Here is a 20,132-nt window from a genome sequence, read left to right as displayed (position 1 = left end):
TTACTTCCTTTACAGCTCATCAGCTTGGAATGAACTGTGCATAATGACCCTGGAATTATTCTCATTCCATCATTTGCAGAAATACCTAATATGTGTGATGGAATCGTTTTCAAATAAAGGCACACCGGAAGCATATGTTTGCATTCATATGTGCATGCTCTTTTTTTTTTATTGATTTACTATATAAGTTTATTTTTTAATAAAATATGGGTTTGATAAACTGTTGCGCTAATATCATTTGACATTTGATCATTTGACATATAAAATTGCAACTACCAACATTTATTATTTAGGGTCTCTGTGTTCATAAACTATGCAGTTTTTGGGGTTTTTATCTAATCTTCAGGCCTAAAAATGTGCATTTAACGTGTGCAAAAAACATATTACAAAAAAAGCTCTGGCAGCAAAAGGGATAACCTAAAAAAAAAAAAGCGTTTTGAAGAAGACTTACATGTAGAACCTTGGAATGGATAACATTGAGCACATACACTTCCTGATTTGTAACTTTCGCCATGCAGCCCTTTAAGATGAGAGAACGCTGGGCAAAGGCGGATATCTCATTTTTGTCAGCTACAGGTTGCATTTCACACCGTTCAGGGACTGGATCTGTAACAGAAAGAATGGAAATGAGACTCATTGTTAGAACAAACCAGTGGTGGCCCATCTATACAAGGCCCCATAATTCATGTGTCCAGCCCCTAATCTACATGAAGGGTGCCAGATGCATGGATTCCAATGGATTTTTTTTTTTTTTTAGAAGCACATAAGAGCCTGAGGCTCTAATTGGCTGCCCCCCCCCCCCAAAACAAAAAAAAGATATGCAACGCCACCACTGGAACAAACCATTCGTTACCATGTGTTTCTGAGACTCAAGGACATGCTGCGCACACACAACCGGACTTTCTGACAAACTAGGTCCAATGGTCTTCCCAACAGACTTTTGGCGGAGTTCCAATGGACTTTCCGAACGAACGGACTTGGCCACACATGAACGGACTAAGCCGGTTCGAACGTCCGTTTGTTTTGAACGTGATGGCGTAAAACGGGACTAAAAAGGGAAGTTCAACAGCCAGTAGCCTTGCGTCGTATTTGGTCCACCTGACCAGCATATAGACGAACGCTTTTCCTGATGGGAATTGAGTCTGTCGGACAGATTTGAAACATGTTCTATTTCTAGGTCTGTCTGATTTTTTTTTTCTTACGAAAAATGATCGGATTAGCCCACACATGTTCGGATTGTTCGGACTGATTCCGTTGGACCTAGTCTGCCGGGAAGTCTGGTCGTGTGTATGCGGCATTCGATTTTCAGTATTGACTAGAAGGACCAATAACTCCCATCATTCTATCTTGCAATACTTTAGCAACTTACTATATTAACCAGTTCATCTCTCACACCTCTATGGACCAGAGTAATTTTTGGATTTTCAATATGGGCCCATTGATTTGGCAAAAAGCGTTGTCATTGCTTAAGATGACAAAGTAATACAAATACTATTTTTTGGGGGGGGATACGCAAGGATTTTTTGGTGATATTATCTTGCTAAACTTTTATTTGCTATGCAATCTATCGACAGAATGTGTAACAAAACCAAAAAAAAATTCTACTTTGACCAGTGTTAGTGTTTTAGTGTTTAGCAATTAGTGTTACTGTAGATAAAAAGTATACACGTCTTTCTATAACTTGACTTGCTTGAAATGACACTAAAATTACGATTCTGGTACAAAGTATGGAAGTTATTGTATTCACAAATGATATAAAGATTTTCCTTTCAGTCTTTATTTTTTTTTTAAATACTACAAAAAAAGATAATGAGCAAAATAACTCCAAATGAAAAAAAGGTGAAAATATTAATGGTTACAAAATAGAAATAAAAACAGTGGAAACTTAACAGTTAAAGGGGAAAGGTAAGAAAGGAGTAAAAATAACTAAGGGTTAACCTGCATCCAATTCGCATGAGAGTGAACCTGGAACAAGTTTTAGTTTTTATTTCTTTATTTCTATTTTATATATATATATATATATATATATATATATATATATATATAGGTAAATCACAGTTCTACCCTCTTTTGAAGAAGATGAATGAAACAAAGTAAATACAATATACAGTATCAATAATGTTGCTACAATATGTTTCTGACTAGTTTCTGACTAATGCTGAGAACATTTTCAGAAATTCTTTTTGCATGTCCTGCATTTTAAAACATTTTTGAAAGATTTTTGCAACGAACCATTACAAGACTATTTTCTTACATAAATGTTCTAAGCAGAAAGTCATTTTAATGCAATATTGATGTTTGCTAAATCCCTAGTCTATATATTTTGAACATCGCAGGATATGACATTACATGCAAAATGTAAAACTTTTTATTTATTTTTATTAATTTAAAAAGAAAATATGTATGCTCTACAAAATAATAAACAAAATAAATTATTGGCTTTACAAGTCCCTTGATTTCAAATTAGAAATAAAACTTGGCTATTAGCTGCAGTGAGTTTATAGTTTGGTAGTCCTTGGTTGTTTTGGTGCTTAGATGAACACTTGAACATTTGCCCTTTCGTTGGCCAGCGCCTTGTATAATCGTGGTATTATACATAACAGCTTCTCGCCTAACTGGGAATGTACGTCATGATTTTGATGTTAAAGTGGTTGTGTTGTGGTTTTCGTGCATGCCAATAGTCTGTTAGTTTTGCTTGCTGCAGCTTGTCATTTCATGCTGTTTCTGAACCTATAATCTACTAGGATCCCCAAATTCTTTTCCAACCTGGATTAGCCCAGAGGGTCTCCCCCATATGCGTTCATATTTTTAGTCCCCAGATGCATTACTTTACATTTATCAATATTAAACCTCATTTGCCATGCAGTTACCCACCCCTTTATTTTATCAAGGTCTTCCTGTAGGGTTGCTATATTCTGTTGTGAGATTACCCTGCAAAGTTGCAGCAAAGTCAATTTTCCTAAAATCACTCTGCTCATTCTTGCCAGGGACAAATACAGTATGTATACATTTAAAAAAAAAAAGTTCTCTTTAACAGGTTTACATTTTTTGTCCAATGTATTTATTTTTTCATTAGAAAGGAATCATTCTTTACACAAACCTTCATGGTTGGAGCAGTGTCACTGAGTCGTAGACTGTCCCACCATATCACTCAGCAGCAGGAGGGTCAGTCTTAGGGAGTCGGAGTTCCCCTGTGTGTCACCACGTGCTCTCCAGTCAGACACATAGTAAAAATAGCAGTCTGCCCTCTGGATGTGTGGGCAGCTTCCTGCCTTGAGGGGGTGAGGACGGACACACGGAAGCTCCACGCTAGATTAATAGAAGCTTTAATTAATGAGTGGGGCTTACATCCAAGCTCTGCAGTGGGTCATAGACCTGAGCAGTCACCATTGTGCGCAGCTTCCTGCCGGCACCAAAAACAACCCTTATCTATGGAGAACAGACTGACTCTGTGGATGGCCTCTGTAGCAGCAGGATCCATATACTGAGAATGGAACTAGACCACACTCTGAGTCAGCACACTGTATGGACACACTGCTAATTACACAGGCTTATTTATTACGACAAGGCCTCATGATCGAAGGAAGAAGAGATTTTGTAGCTCATAGAGACCCTTTCATGTTCCTACTGCATTACCGGCTGGGACACAGCAGCACTTCTGACCCTGTTGACACCATCACCACAATGCAACCATCATGGACGTCACAACATCAATATTAGAAACACTAAAGAGTCTGAACTGTTAGCAAGGGAGTGACACCATAGATAAAACAAAGTGATTCTGTGACTGGCAGTCTGTTGCTATTGACGCATTTGCTGGCGTGATACGGTCTATTGGTAAATAAAACAGAGAATCTGATTGGTTGCTACATGCACCTGTTTTCTCTCCAGGTATATCCTTTTTTCAGGTCTGACTGTGCTGCAGAGAGAAGGAAAACATGCCAAATTTGCTTTGCCGATAGGGACCCTAGTGTAAAGACGGAATCTGATATGGGAATGGGGGGGCTCTGATGTAGGGGGTGTTTCTATAGTAAGGTGGACTTTGATGGGGACTCTGAAGGTAGTCCTGATATAAGGGATTGAATCATTCATTTATAAAACTGATTTTTTTTTTAGGCCCATAAATATTTGCAAAATCTACAATGTGGACCACGTACTGAAAGGTTTGGAGACCTCTGGTGTAAATCATAACAAATTAGATGTAACTTGTGGAAGCCTACAGTGTCATGAGATCTGTATTCCGAGTGGCTGCTATGTTAAGGATTATTTGTTGTCCACAACACATCATATCTACATTTTCGATAAAATAGGGAATGGTTAGTAGATTTCCCTTTACTTTCTGCTTTGTAGACTCAACGGGAAGTGAGAGGATGTCTTTGCAAGGTGAGAATTACCCTCTTAGACAGCTGTCGGGGGAATAAGTGTTCCCTGAACTCCCTAATGCAAGCACTTCCTATTTGCAGATTGACAATGCTAAGCTCTTTAATTTGGCCAATGAGCGGCTAATTAGACTTGTGCAATTCACTTTGTAACAAAACGAAATTCGGCCCAATTTTGCATCCGAATGTCTGAACAAAAAAATAAGGAATTTTAACTGATACGAAAGAAATTATAGCAAAAATAACTAATACGTTTGACATGATTCGTTAATTTGTTAAAAGTCTAATGAAAGAAAAGGTCAACTTTGAGTAAATCTTACCATCCAATCAGCTGATTCATTTTGTACTAGAGGTTGGATTACTGGCAAAGTGCATTCCTGAGAACTGAGTGAGAAGAGTATTGTATTTGAGAATAGGAGAAGAGATATTGTCATTGTGTGTGTAGAACCTGGGAGTTTAGGCAGGGTTGCTCCCAAAATCCACTCAACAGGAATAGTCATCTTGGCTAATTGTTAGGGAGAAACCAATTGATCTCTAAGTCTGGCCTTGTTGCACTTTTCACTTCTACTGCTAGGTGGCCAGGTACCTGATGGTATTAGATACGAGAAGGGCATGCAAGGTTAGATTATGGGTATGTGGGGTGTCTCAGCCAATGGGCAGGTGTTTTCTTTGATCCCTTTGCTTGCTGAGAGAGCCTATATATTCAGGCACAGTCAAGTGATCTATGTTCTGTGCCACCTGGATGGATGGCTGTCTGGGTGGACGTGTGTTGTATTGCACGGGCTGCTAGGCCAGAGTTGGGGCCTATCCTGGGCACATCTGGCTGCTAGGCTATCTGAGGGTCTATCCAGAAGCAAGAGAGCAGCGCAGGGTTGGGATTGCGGCTTGCAGTCCAACCAGAAGGGACGGTTCTGACGGCCGAAGAACCTGTCGTGGTCGGAGATGGAGGGGAAGCTGTTGCCACTAAGGGACCAATCGCCTTATTACCAGGGACCCACAGTGAGTAATTGAAGCAAGGACCGGAGCAGTATTCTCGCTGAAAGGGGTTGGTGAAGAATTGGGAAACTGCAGTGGGTATCAAGCCAGGGACTAAACCAGCGGAGATGGTGCTTGCAGAGCAGCCTTGTGTGTCAAGCCAGGGACCGAGCAGGCCAGTGGGGTGAAGCTTGAGACGTATCTTGAGTGCTAAGCCAGGGACCCAGCAGAGATGCTGGGGTGACGCTTGAGGAAGATACCATCATGAAGATTGGAGGAGCTTGAGGGATTCAGTGGCAGTGAATCATCTAGTCTAGTGAGAGAGACTGGGAGCTCAGTGGGCTGAAGAACTACAAGGAGTAATTGTAGTGGAAGTGAAAACTGTTACGCTTTGTGTTAGTGACTGTTACCGTAAGAGACAGCATTCCTGCACATTCAGATGTGGTGTCTTGCTGGATGTCTTTCCCTGCATGGCTGTCCTCCTGTTGAAGTCTGTCTGCCAATTGATCTTGCAACTACCTAAGGGTATCCTGGCCCTAACCCTCTCTCCCAAAGTTCTGTTTAAGAGAAATAAAATCTCTTTTGCATTCAAGAAGTGTCTGGTGCCCAATAACTTTCACTACTTTGCACCCACCATATTCAGAAAAATGGCTTCTATCTCTGGCCCTGGAGGTTCTCAGACCGAAGGAGGCCTGGGACCTTGCTACATGTGTATTAATGGATTAATGGATTCAATAAGCAAGCAATTTTCTGAACTACGAATTGTTATTACAAATATATATACATACATAAATACTGAATTATCCGATAATGAATCGTTTCGTTATAACGAAATAAGGCATTTACGAATGAAAACTAAACTAAAGGAAACAGAATTTTCCATTGTGCACAAGTATGTTATAAATATCCCTACGACCAACTGAAGGATAGTGATGGACGAACTTCCGACGGGACGTTTCGCGAACGCGAAACGCGAACGGACACAAACGTTCGCGAAAACGACCGTTCGCCGCGGGCTCCATTGACTTCAATGGGAGGCGAATTTCGCAAACCTTTAGGTCGAATTTGCGGCCACGGGGTAATTATTAGGGGGTAGCACGTAGTCCCACCACCTGGACAATAGCATAATACATGTATGAGGTGAATTTGGGATCGATAACTACAAGCATTTTTTTTTTATTTGGGAAATTGTTCTGACAATTCAGGACTATGGAGCTAATGAAGGCAATGGAGGAGAGGGAAGGTCAGGGACCAGGGTAGGCAAACAAGAGGGTGCAGGAGATACAGAGCACTGACAGCAGCACCGTAATACAGAGCACTGACATCAGCACCGTGACATACAGCGCTGACAGCAGCTCCGTGACATACAGCGCTGACAGCAGCTCCGTGACATACAGCGCTGACAGCAGCTCCGTGACATACAGCGCTGACAGCAGCTCCGTGACATACAGCGCTGACAGCAGCTCCGTGACATACAGCGCTGACAGCAGCACCGTGACATACAGCGCTGACAGCAGCTCCGTGACATACAGCGCTGACAGCAGCTCCGTGACATACAGCGCTGACAGCAGCTCCGTGACATACAGCACTGACAGCAGCTCCGTGACATACAGCGCTGACAGCAGCTCCGTGACATACAGCGCTGACAGCAGCACCGTGACATACAGCGCTGACAGCAGCTCCGTGACATACAGCGCTGACAGCAGCTCCGTGACATACAGCGCTGACAGCAGCTCCGTGACATACAGCGCTGACAGCAGCTCCGTGACATACAGCGCTGACAGCAGCTCCGTGACATACAGCGCTGACAGCAGCTCCGTGACATACAGCGCTGACAGCAGCTCCGTGACATACAGCGCTGACAGCAGCTCCGTGACATACAGCGCTGACAGCAGCTCCGTGACATACAGCGCTGACAGCAGCTCCGTGACATACAGCGCTGACAGCAGCACCGTAAGCAGCCCCAGGAGGAAGTCAGCACAGCACAGGGATGGTGTGATCCCCTCATAATAAGAACCCCCAGGAGGAAGTCAGCACAGCACAGGGATGGTGGGAGCCCCTCATAATAAGAACACCCAGGAGGAAGTCAGCACAGCACAGGGATGGTGGGAACCCCTCATAATAAGCAGCCCCAGTAGAAATATGACACCGCTCAACCTCTTCAAAGAGGAGGGTAGGGGCATATAGTACGGTGTGCTTTTTTGGGTCAGGGAAGTGAGCCAAATGAATTAAGAAGGTCTGTGTGCTTGATTCCAAAAATTGTTTATAGACATATACATGGTCTACTGATCACATGTGTTGAATTCCTCCGAGATCCATGCCTCATTCATTTTTAGAAATGTGAGGTAGTTAACACTGTGGTGAGCTAGGCGAGTACGCTTATCGGTCACAATCCCCCCTGCTGCGCTGAACGTCCTTTCGGACAGGACACTGGATGAGGGGCAAGCCAACAGTTCGATTGCAAATTGGGCAAGCTCTGGCCAGAGGTCAAGCCTGCCCACCCAGTAGTCTAGGGGTTCATCACTCCTCAGAGCGTCCACATCGGCCGTTAACCCAATGTAGTCGGACACCTGACGGTCTAGGCGTTCCCTGATGCTGGATCCGGATGACACCTGTCGATGGGTCGGCTGAAAGAATGACCTCATATCCGAAGTCACCAACACATCTTCAAACCGGCCTCTTCTTGCAGGCGCTGTTGGATTGGTACCCGCAAATCCTTCTCTGGGAGTGGGAATTGCTCCTCTGCCAGCGCACGCAAAAGCAGAATGCAGCATTTCTCGAAGCAAGGCCTGGAAGTGCTGCATTCTGACAGCCCTCTGCGACGGCGGTAACATTTCCGCCATTTTGTGTTTGTACCGGGGGTCTAAGTACGTTGCCACCCAGTACTGGTCCTTGACCCTCATGCTTTTTATACGGGGGTCCCTATTAAAACACTGGAGCATGAAGGCCCCCATTTGCACTAAAGTGGAAGCGGTGTGGTGGCCTGGCTCCTGCTCATCATCCAGGATAATGTCGTCCTCTTCATTCTCCTCTCCCCATCCTCGCACAACAGGGATCCCAGAAAGGTTTAAAGCATGCTCTTCTTGCTCCTGCTCATCCGCCCCGGCACCATCCTCCTCTGACTCCTCATCAGACTCCTGTTGTTGACTTGTCTCAGATAGAGTAGCCCCCCCTGGGAATTCATCCAGCATTGCGACTTCCTCATCTTCCCGCTCCTGCTCCTCCACAGCCTGATCAATGACACGACGCAATGCACGCTCCAGAAAGAAGGCATAAGGTACCATGTCACTGATGGCGCCATGGCTGCGACTGACCAGTTTGGTGATCTCCTCAAATGGCCGCAGAAGTCTGCATGTGTCGCGCATGAGCAGCCACTGGCGCGGTGAAAAAAAACCCAGCTCCCCAGAACCGTTTCTTTCGCAGAGTTCATACAGGTAGACGTTAACTGCACGTTTCTGCTGGAGCAGCCTATCAAGCATATAGAAGGTTGAGTTCCATCGCGTCGGGCAATCGCAAATAAGACGTCTGACCGGCAGATGGTGTCGCCGCTGAATGTCAGCAAGGCGAGCCATGGCCGTGTAAGATCTTCTGAAATGGGCCGAGATTTTCCTTGCCTGCCGCAAGATGTCCTGGACCCCAGGGTATTTGACAAGGAATCGCTGCACGACCAAGTTTAAGACGTGTGCCATGCACGGCACGTGCGTGATTTTGCCCTGTTTCAATGCGCTAAGCAGATTGGCACCGTTGTCACACACCACTTTACCAACTGTCAAATTGAGCGGTGTTAGCCACTCATCTGCCTGTGAACGCAAAGCTGAAAGGAGTGCCGGGCCAGTGTGGCTCTTTGCTTCCAGGCACAACAGACGCAGCACGGCATGGCAACGTCTCACCTGGCATGTGGAATAGGTTCTGGGGAGCTTGGGCGGTGCAGTGGAAGAGACGCTAGCAGCGGAAAAGGAGGAGGCAGCTGAGGAGGAGAGGGAGGAGGATGGAGTAGGAGGAGGAGAAGAAGAGTCAGGCCTGCATGCAATCCGTGGCGGTAAAACCAAATCTACACGGGTGCCACGGGTTACATGCTTGACGGCCGTCAGAAGGTTCACCCAGTGGGCAGTAAAACTGATATACCTTCCCTGCCCGTGTTTGCTAGACCACGTGTCTGTGGTCAGATGTATCTTGGCACCGACACTGTGTGCCAGAGATACATTCACTTGCCGCTGAACATGGCCATATAGCTCTGGGATGCCCTTCTCTGAGAAATACTTCCTTCCTGGGACCTTCCATTGTGGTGTTCCAATGGCCACAAATTTGCGAAAGGCCTCCGAGTCCACCAGTTTATATGGCAGTAGTTGGCGGGCTATGAGTTCTGACAAGCCAGCCGCCAACCGTTGGGCAAGAGGGTTATCCGGCGTCATCATTTTTTTACGCTCAAACATTAGGCCCACGGAAGCCTGCCTTTTTGCAGAAAAATGTGAGCTTGGCGTGATGGAAGGTGGAGTGGAGGACAATTGTGAGGAGAGAGGAGAAGGAGAAGTAGAAGACGAGGCTGGACGGTGAGAGCCTGCAGTGTGGCTTTGTGTGTTCCGTTGCTCCCACTGGGCTCGGTGATGGCTGCTCATGTGCCTTCTTAAGGCGGTCGTCCCTAGGTGAGTATTGGGCTTACCGCGACTAACGCGTTGACTGCAAAGATTGCAGATGGCAACGCTATTGTCAGCAGCGGACACGTTAAAAAAAGCCCACACTGCGGAGCCATGTGCCGGTGTCCTGGGAGCGCCAGATGTGACCGTACATGGTCGATGACTCGCTCCTGATACATTTGCAGTCTGCTTTGTCCCTGCTGTGCAATGTAAGTCATTGCTGCTTCTCCTCCCTATCTGCTGGTCCATATCTCCCTCTGAACTCCCCTCCTCTTCCTCTCTTGTGGGCACCCACGTGACATCACTAGACACGTCATCATCAACGTCACCTTCCCCACCGCTATAAGTAGAGTAGGCAGCAACACCGGGGACCAACCTCCTCCTTGGGCTGATCTGGGTACTGGCGTCAGACTGCTGAGTAGCGCTTGTTGCTACCTCCTCTTCCTGATCCAATACCAAGAGTGGCTGCGCATCAGAAATGTCCTCTTGATATGGATCGGAAAATAATTCCAGTGACTCAAGCGGAAGGTATGTGGTGGTGGTGGTGGTGGTCGTGTTGTTGGTGGTAGTGTCTTTGGGGGTGCACATAGCAGAGAGTGAAGAAGAGGGTGCAGATCGAGAGGATGAGGAGGGTGCAGAAGAGTAAGGCTGAGCGAGCCACTCAACCAAGTCTGGTGCATCCTTTAAAGTAATTGAACGCACCTTCTGCAACTTCCCACTTTGGCTCAAGCCTGTTGCTCCTGCCCTACCCCTACCACCCCTGCGGAAGGGCCTGCCTCTTCCTCTGCATGTCATTTTTTAAATGACCCTGTGACAAAACTCTTAGTCCCTATACCGCTGAAGGACTGCTGCAGTATAGGTGAGCGGTCAGCAGTGGTGCACGTCAACCCTATCTATTGTGGACCTATAGCGGTCCTTACAGAACAGCAGACTGTACCGCACTCAAGCCTATGTACCGTAGCACCCTATACCAAGTTACCAGTCCTTATAAGAACTTTTGTGGACCAAGCAGGTTGTGTATTAGTGTTTAGCAGACTGTACGTCAGTCCCTATACCGCTGAAGGACTGCTGCAGTATAGGGCAGCGGTCAGCAGTGGTGCACGTCAACCCTATCTATTGTGGACCGATAGCGGTCCTTACAGAACAGCAGACTGTACCGCACTCAAGCCTATGTACCGTAGCACCCTATACCAAGTTACCAGTCCTTATAAGAACTTTTGTGGACCAAGCAGGTTGTGTGTTAGTGTTTAGCAGACTGTGCGTCAGTCCCTATACCGCTGAAGGACTGCTGCAGTATAGGGCAGCGGTCAGCAGTAGTGCACGGCAACCCTATGTATTGTGGACCGATAGCGGTCCTTACAGAACAGCAGACTGTAACGCACTCAGGCCTATGTACCGTAGCACCCTATACCAAGTTACCAGTCCTTATAAGAACTTTTGTGGACCAAGCAGGTTGTGTGTTAGTGATTAGCAGACTGTACGTCAGTCCCTATACCAATGAAGGACTGCTGCAGTATAGGGCAGCGGTCAGCAGTAGTGCACGGCAACCCTATGTATTGTGGACCGATAGCGGTCCTTACAGAACAGCAGACTGTAACGCACTCAGGCCTATGTACCGTAGCACCCTATACCAAGTTACCAGTCCTTATAAGAACTTTTGTGGACCAAGCAGGTTGTGTGTTAGTGATTAGCAGACTGTACGTCAGTCCCTATACCAATGAAGGACTGCTGCAGTATAGGGCAGCGGTCAGCAGTAGTGCACGGCAACCCTATGTATTGTGGACCGATAGCGGTCCTTACAGAACAGCAGACTGTACTGCACTCAGGCCTATGTACCGTAGCACCCTATACCAAGTTACCAGTCCTTATAAGAACTTTTGTGGACCAAGCAGGTTGTGTGTTAGTGTTTAGCAGACTGTGCGTCAGTCCCTATACCGCTGAAGGACTGCTGCAGTATAGGGCAGCGGTCAGCAGTAGTGCACGGCAACCCTATGTATTGTGGACCGATAGCGGTCCTTACAGAACAGCAGACTGTAACGCACTCAGGCCTATGTACCGTAGCACCCTATACCAAGTTACCAGTCCTTATAAGAACTTTTGTGGACCAAGCAGGTTGTGTGTTAGTGATTAGCAGACTGTACGTCAGTCCCTATACCAATGAAGGACTGCTGCAGTATAGGGCAGCGGTCAGCAGTAGTGCACGGCAACCCTATGTATTGTGGACCGATAGCGGTCCTTACAGAACAGCAGACTGTAACGCACTCAGGCCTATGTACCGTAGCACCCTATACCAAGTTACCAGTCCTTATAAAAACTTTTGTGGACCAAGCAGGTTGTGTGTTAGTGTTTAGCAGACTGTGCGTCAGTCCCTATACCGCTGAAGGACTGCTGCAGTATAGGGCAGCGGTCAGCAGTAGTGCACGGCAACCCTATGTATTGTGGACCGATAGCGGTCCTTACAGAACAGCAGACTGTAACGCACTCAGGCCTATGTACCGTAGCACCCTATACCAAGTTACCAGTCCTTATAAGAACTTTTGTGGACCAAGCAGGTTGTGTGTTAGTGATTAGCAGACTGTACGTCAGTCCCTATACCAATGAAGGACTGCTGCAGTATAGGGCAGCGGTCAGCAGTAGTGCACGGCAACCCTATGTATTGTGGACCGATAGCGGTCCTTACAGAACAGCAGACTGTAACGCACTCAGGCCTATGTACCGTAGCACCCTATACCAAGTTACCAGTCCTTATAAGAACTTTTGTGGAACAAGCAGGTTGTGTGTTAGTGATTAGCAGACTGTACGTCAGTCCCTATACCAATGAAGGACTGCTGCAGTATAGGGCAGCGGTCAGCAGTAGTGCACGGCAACCCTATGTATTGTGGACCGATAGCGGTCCTTACAGAACAGCAGACTGTAACGCACTCAGGCCTATGTACCGTAGCACCCTATACCAAGTTACCAGTCCTTATAAGAACTTTTGTGGACCAAGCAGGTTGTGTGTTAGTGATTAGCAGACTGTACGTCAGTCCCTATACCAATGAAGGACTGCTGCAGTATAGGGCAGCGGTCAGCAGTAGTGCACGGCAACCCTATGTATTGTGGACCGATAGCGGTCCTTACAGAACAGCAGACTGTACTGCACTCAGGCCTATGTACCGTAGCACCCTATACCAAGTTACCAGTCCTTATAAAAACTTTTGTGGACCAAGCAGGTTGTGTGTTAGTGTTTAGCAGACTGTGCGTCAGTCCCTATACCGCTGAAGGACTGCTGCAGTATAGGGCAGCGGTCAGCAGTAGTGCACGGCAACCCTATGTATTGTGGACCGATAGCGGTCCTTACAGAACAGCAGACTGTAACGCACTCAGGCCTATGTACCGTAGCACCCTATACCAAGTTACCAGTCCTTATAAGAACTTTTGTGGACCAAGCAGGTTGTGTGTTAGTGATTAGCAGACTGTACGTCAGTCCCTATACCAATGAAGGACTGCTGCAGTATAGGGCAGCGGTCAGCAGTAGTGCACGGCAACCCTATGTATTGTGGACCGATAGCGGTCCTTACAGAACAGCAGACTGTACCGCACCCAAGCCTATGTACCGTAGCACCCTAGACAGACCAAGTTACCAGTCCTGATAAAGAGCTTTGTGGAACAAGTGAGTTGTGAATGATTAGCAGACTGCAGCAGAAGGGCAGCAGTCAAGTATAATATTCTTTCTATATTTGGAAGAAAGAATATTATACGTGTACAAGCCTATTACCGTACCACTGATACCAGTCCTGAAAAGAACCTTTGTGGAACTAATAGTAACAGCAAGTCTTTAAAATTATCCTCACTGCCTGACACACTGCTTCCTGCCTGTCCCTATACAAATTGGCAAAAAAGAGTAGGCTGGAACGATTAGCTGGAACAGCTCTTTTGTGGACCTGATAGTAACAGCTAATGATGATGATGATGATGATGATGAAGAAAGACTAATCTGGCTGAGCTGTCCCTAAAATAGCAGCATACAGCGCTCTGTCCCTTTATCTAAACTGACAAAAGAAACTCAGGCTGCTGACCTAACACCTATACCAGTCCTGAAAAGAACTTTTGTGTACCAAATAGCTAGCGTTTTCTCTGTCCCTACTCCACACAGGATCCTTTCCCTACAGTGACAGAAGAAAGAATGTAAAATGGCCACCGGATCGGGTGTATTTATAGGTTAGGGGGAATGTCCAAGTGTCCATGAGCTGTCATGTCTCAATTGGTTGTCCTGTAACACATGATAAACGTGTCACGAAAGGTTAAAGTTCTTGTATACATTAAACACGTAAGTCCGCCGGGGCGAACGACGGAAAAAGGCGTTCGAACCCGCGGACGGCGAAAGTCGGAAATTCGCCGCGAAACGACCGCCGGGCGAACCGTTCGGCCATCACTACTGAAGGAGCACACGTAGCAGGCTGACTACACTGCTACTATAGTAAGGCAGCAACTTAGTGTTGCCAGCCTGAAGTAGGAAGTTTTGATATTTAAAGTGGTTCTGCACCTAAAAAAAAAATATTAAAAGCCAGCAGCTACTAATATTGCAGCTGCTGACTTTTAATAAAATCACACTTACCTGTCCCAGGGTCCAGCGATGTCGGCGGCAGATGACGAGCGATCGCTCGTCTCGCTGCTGCCACCGCCGCCATCCTCTGTCAGGGAATCGGGAAGTGAAGCAGGGAGGGATCAGATTAGCGGAACTTCCCCTTTAGGGTGAAGAACCGCTTTAAGATGAGAAACTTTGCAGCAAATTCACAAAAAAAATTTTCTTAGAGAACCTTTATACAGTGAGACATGATGCCAAACATAATGAAAAAATAGATTTTGGCTTTACACTTTTAAGCATTAATCACAGTTTTAAATACTTTATTCTTCCATAAAAATGTAAAGAAAGCACCAAGTGCATTCAATATCCACACGGCTTATTTGTGCCAGCCAGGACTTCAACCCTGGACACAAGAATGGAAATCTTCCATGATACCCGTACTCTAATAGTGGTCCATGGAATGAAAAGCTTGCGTAATTCCCTCAGTCTAATAGTGGTCAAAGAATGGGAATCTTCCATGATACCCTTACTCCAATAATGGCCACAAAAATGGGAATCTTGCATGGCACTCCTGATCTATTAGTGGTCACCAAAATGGGATTCTTACAGGCTACCCCTGATCTAATTGTGGTCACAAGAATGGGAATATTGTGATATCCCTACTCCAATAGTGGCCACAAGAATGGGCAACTTGTGATATCCCTACTCCAATAGTGGCCACAAGAATGGGCATCTTGTGATATCCCTACTCCAATAGTGGCCACAAGAATGGGAATCTTGTGATATCCCTACTCCAATAGTGGCCACAAGAATGGGAATCTTGTGATATCCCTACTCCAGTAGTGGCCACAAGAATGGGAATCTTGTGATATCCCTCCTCCAATAGTGGCCACAAGAATGGGAATCTTGCATGATACCCCTAGTCTAATATGAATCCCTATTTTTTTTTTTTTAAACAATCTTTATTTATAGGGTATTACAGCTTGATATACAGTAAAAGAATGAGAAAAAATGAAAATGAACAGAGAGGATAAACATTTGCTGTAGGTAATGCTGATATGTAATACTCCAGTCGTTCCTTTTTTGTTTTTCACTTGTAGTGGGAACAAGAACATGAATAGTCAACAGTCATAAATTAACTTGGTACCGATTAGGTTATTGAGAGAGTATTTACCAGGTGACTGGTCTGCACGGTAGGTCAACTCGATTGTTGGGCTGAGTAATCCCATTCCGCAGTCTTTCGTGCAGTATAGGACTGGTCTGTCCTCTTGTAAGGGGTTCTCACGCGTGATACGCTTGGTCAGCTTTAACGTTCAAGGTAACTCACGTAGGGTGAATCCCCATTTTAATAGTGGTCACAATAATGGGAATCTTGCAGGATACTGTACCTCTGATCCAATAATGGTCAAAATAACGGGAATCTTGTGTGATATCCATACTCTAATGGCGCATGGGCCTTTTTTGTCAACCCAAGAAGATATTCTGAGCACTTTGATTTTTCATTGTTTGCAATGTATTTTATTTGTGGAAAGGTGGCACATAGCAGTAACTTTGTTGCTTTTTCAGCAGTAGTGGACTTTTTAGCGCGCATTTATTATTTTTTGTTATTAACGGTGAACTTATCCTTTAAGAATATATATAATTTCTTTAAAGGTACCATTTATACGGCTGTGATCTTTGTGTATGTGGTTCCCCAGCCTGTAAAGTGGCTGGTGCTGGGCAGTCAGGTGGTAAATACAGCTTCCTTGAGATCCTGTAACTTTTCCCTGCGTCACTTAGAGGCCAGCTGGCACCACATTATGTCATTATCAGATAAAGTCTCGCTGGCGGGTGCCGGGAGAGAGGCGCTCGGCGGATCAGATAGGGAGGAAAATGTAAAAGGGAAGTTCTTTAGAAGCAAAAATAAATACAGTCTCCCCTCCCCCTGTTATGTACAGGATCCAGCGTCACGACGCGTCTCAGTGTCTCCCTAGAGCCAGGCAGAAAAACAACACCAAGAATGGCAATAGCAGCTAGGTTCAGTCAGAGACAATATCAATACATGGGAAAAGTAAGCTAGGCCAGCATTCTTATTAAATCTCAGTAACGCTGTCTAGTGTACACAGCGCATTGTTACTAACCTGTGAGCTGGGCACCAAAAAAACGAATTATGCTGTATAGCCCAGCTGCCAGCATCCTGGAATCCAATGACACACAACTGCACAGCGTCATTGGTTGCTAAGATGCTGGTGGCTGGGTCACAGCATTATTGGTTGCTGTGCCAGCCCCCTAGCAACCAAAGAGAGCCAAAATTGGGGTGGCATGAGGGTTGCAAAATTGGCTGCGTCAGGCAGCAATTAACCTTAGGCATGCTGGATCAACAAGTATTTTTTCCACTTATATACTGTAGAGATATTCATTTTTCAATGGCAGATTTAAAGGAGAACTAAAGTCGCATTCTTTGTATTAATAATGCACATTAATCACTGGCTCTAACTTTGAAAATGTGTCCTTCCCTGTAGCTTTGACTGCTTTTTTTTTGTATTTTGGCTCTTCACAGCAGCCAGCAGGGGGTTATAATACATCGGAATACTGCTGATTGCAAATGTGAACAAACGCATCCCTAGGAACCTGTTACATGTGCATAGTCTAGGGATAAAGCTATGCAGTCTGCCCGTCAGTTTCTTGATTACATTCTATCCGACCTGCTTCTAGAACCCTAATCAAGCAACTGATCGGCACAGCATAGCTAAAATCTGCACCATCCACTGGTCAGCAGAAAGGAACATGCTGCTCTACAGGAATGCCAGGGTTGTGTTCTTTCACTCAGGCTCATCAATTGTCATCACTTACACTCTCTGCTCTTAGTGCATCTGAATATTTGGCTACAAAGTGAGTTATTTAGAGATATGAATAATTGTAGGCAGAGGAATAAAGGAATTGTAAATCTCTGGAAACAATTCTTGGGTATGCATGGGGACTAAATGTACACAGATTTTCTAAGAAACATGTTGAAACAATTGAGAATGAAACCTTGAAGCATATATGTATTTATTTATTTTTTGTAGCTTTAGTCATGCTTTAGCAAACCACAAGGGAGGGGCCAAATAAAAGGTCATTGCTAAGGTTTTATTACCCTTTATTATCACACATTACAATGTGGGAGTGTGAATCTGTCTTTAGGTTTGGCGCATTTCTGTGCGTTTTTTGATGCGTTTTGCTTTTTCTTTTTTTTTTTTGGCCAATATGTGGTTGGGTAGATTATAAAACAAAAATCACTACAAAAATGCACTAAATGCTTTTCTGCAGCTTCTCCATTGAAGTCTATAAAACCAATAATGCACCGTTTTGCTTTTAAAAAAAGTCCCTGACCCTTTACAAAAACTCAGCGACTGAAAAAAGCATAGTTGTGAACGTGTCCGATAGGAAACCATGTTGAATGGACTGTAGTGCGTTTCTGAAATAAGCAATAAAAAACACATAGATGTGAAACAAGACTACGATCATTTGACCTGTGTGTGCCAAGTCCTTATAGCGGTTGCAGATCACACATGAAAAGTCTTTGTCCTTTTCTATGGACTAGTCCTACAATAACCTCCCTTTTTTCCAGCAGGTAAAGCCACGAAACTTAGTTAAAGCGTTGCTGGCTGTAGAAGGTTTAACCAAGCCGGTATGCGAGACTCAGGAACTTAGGCCGGTTCCTGTAGATCTAACTCCCAATCCCCAGAGCTGAGCAAGAAACAGGATAGAAGAGCACTTCAACCCCGAGTTAATGTTAACAGGATGGAGCCAGGCAGACGGATGGACGCGGGCTTGGAACAAGCTGCTTGTCTCCACTGAATTCTTCTGAACAGCAGTAAGTTTGACTAATCAGGATTAAAGCTAAACTCCAACAAACTTTTTTTTTTATTTTCAGACAGATTTGCAAAGGGTTAAAACTTTTTTTCCATCAGACATGAATGCTGTCTGTATCTCCATAGAGGATATATTCTTCACTTCCTGTTCTGTGAGAGACACATCACCTTGGCAGAAAGTGAGGGCATATCTCCTTCATCTCCTGATAGTATCCTTATAGGGACAAAGAAAAAAGAAAAAAAAAAACACTTTTATGCTTTACTGAACATATTCACTGGCCCCTAAGGTGTCAATTAATTGTGTAATGGAAATTTGTTTTGTATATAATTGTATTCTATTTTATATGTATTGCATAATGCCCTCACTGTGCACAGGGCACTAATGATGTTTTCAGTACATGTTTTGCATTCTTTCGAGTCCTGATTAGAATCAGCCTGCCTATGTAATGCCCCTTGTTACCATAAACGTACAATTGTAATATTAATGTGATACCTACATAATCATGTGTATAAAACCCTTCAAATGCGTCATAATAAAGGACAACAGTTATCTGGAAAGATGCTGAGCGTATCTTTTGTGTCTGTTCCCTACTGCAGTAGTTATTGTTAATTTGAAACCACTAATCAATATGAGCATAGGAGTTGCCTATCTATAAAATATCAATTTGAATTGTTATCCATTTTATAACAAAATGTAAAGTTGCAAAGTTCTATTAATCTTTTACTGGTTATTAGAGGTACTGTAATTGGGAAGAATGATAGCAATTGGTGTAGCCAACAAGTCAGGGAATGTCAGGCCTGGTGAAACTTTATTTTTACTTTACATTTAAAAATGTATAATAAAGTGCAGGTCCCATTAAAACATTTTTCTATGTTACCTATGTTATTGGTTGTATAAAAAAAAAACACAGAAAATAGAATAGAGTCAGCCATATGATATGGATGTCATAGTACAAGGTACATATAAAACAGTAGGGCTACAACCACACCAGCCCATAGCCCCTGACAATAGCGGCTGGTGCTCAATTTTTCTTGGGGGGAAAACCTGTGACCACCACATCAGCCAGTTAACCAAACAATCCCTCACCCCTCTTGGCGCTCAATCAATTGCTGCTTCCCCTCCATGTGTGCTCGCTCATTGCCCGCTAGCCCCACGCTTACACCATCCAGGTCGTGGCTTCCCCCTGCATCTCCTTCCGAGTACCGGCGGGCGCTTCTCCTCCTGGCAAGTCAGGACTTAGGACTGGCAGCCAATCGAGTCTCAGGACCTGCTTCCCGATTGGCCAGGAGGAGAAACAGGAATACATTCGCAAATATTCGCTAATGTCACACAACTGGGTTGAAGCCAATTAGAGCCTCTGGCGCTAATCATTTGCTTAAAAACAAACAAAAACATAGGAATCCTTGCATCCGGCGCCCCACATGTAGATCAGGGGCCGGGCGCATGGATTGGGGGGAGCCCTGCATGAGCAGCAGCCACTGCCCCCTGAGTACAATATATGAAAACAGTGAACAGATATAGCAGAACCAATAAATCCGCAACTAAATGAAATCATCGGGAGTACTGAAAAGACTCGGAGTGTAGCCAGTGACATCACTGGCGCATGCACTCTGAAGGAATTGCCACGCAGCTGTTTTTTGCCATTCCTTCAGAGCCCTGTGCCGTGACCAACAGCCAGTCACAGAGCCGGAGTTCGCAAACCCAGGAGCAAGACGAGTGAAGATGCATTGCATCACTGGAAGG

General features: G+C 45.0%; 1 protein-coding gene across 1 annotated transcript in view; it reads right to left on the bottom strand.

Moving 5' to 3' along the window:
• ENG (endoglin) overlaps positions 1–20,132 on the bottom strand; it is an 86,356-nt gene that overhangs the window by 48,990 nt on the left and 17,234 nt on the right. The window contains exon 2 of the mRNA XM_077478715.1: positions 452–606. Within this exon, the coding sequence (XP_077334841.1) occupies positions 452–606 (155 nt within the window). The remainder of the gene's footprint in view (positions 1–451; positions 607–20,132) is intronic.

The sequence above is a fragment of the Lithobates pipiens genome, unplaced genomic scaffold, assembly GCF_037356315.1.
Source record: "Lithobates pipiens isolate NorthernLeopardFrog02 unplaced genomic scaffold, aLitPip1_a1.2 Scaffold_1, whole genome shotgun sequence".
Classification (NCBI taxonomy): Eukaryota; Metazoa; Chordata; class Amphibia; order Anura; family Ranidae; genus Lithobates; species Lithobates pipiens.
The sequence above is the reverse complement of the archived record's forward strand: the minus strand, read 5'-3'. Positions and strand labels throughout refer to the sequence as shown.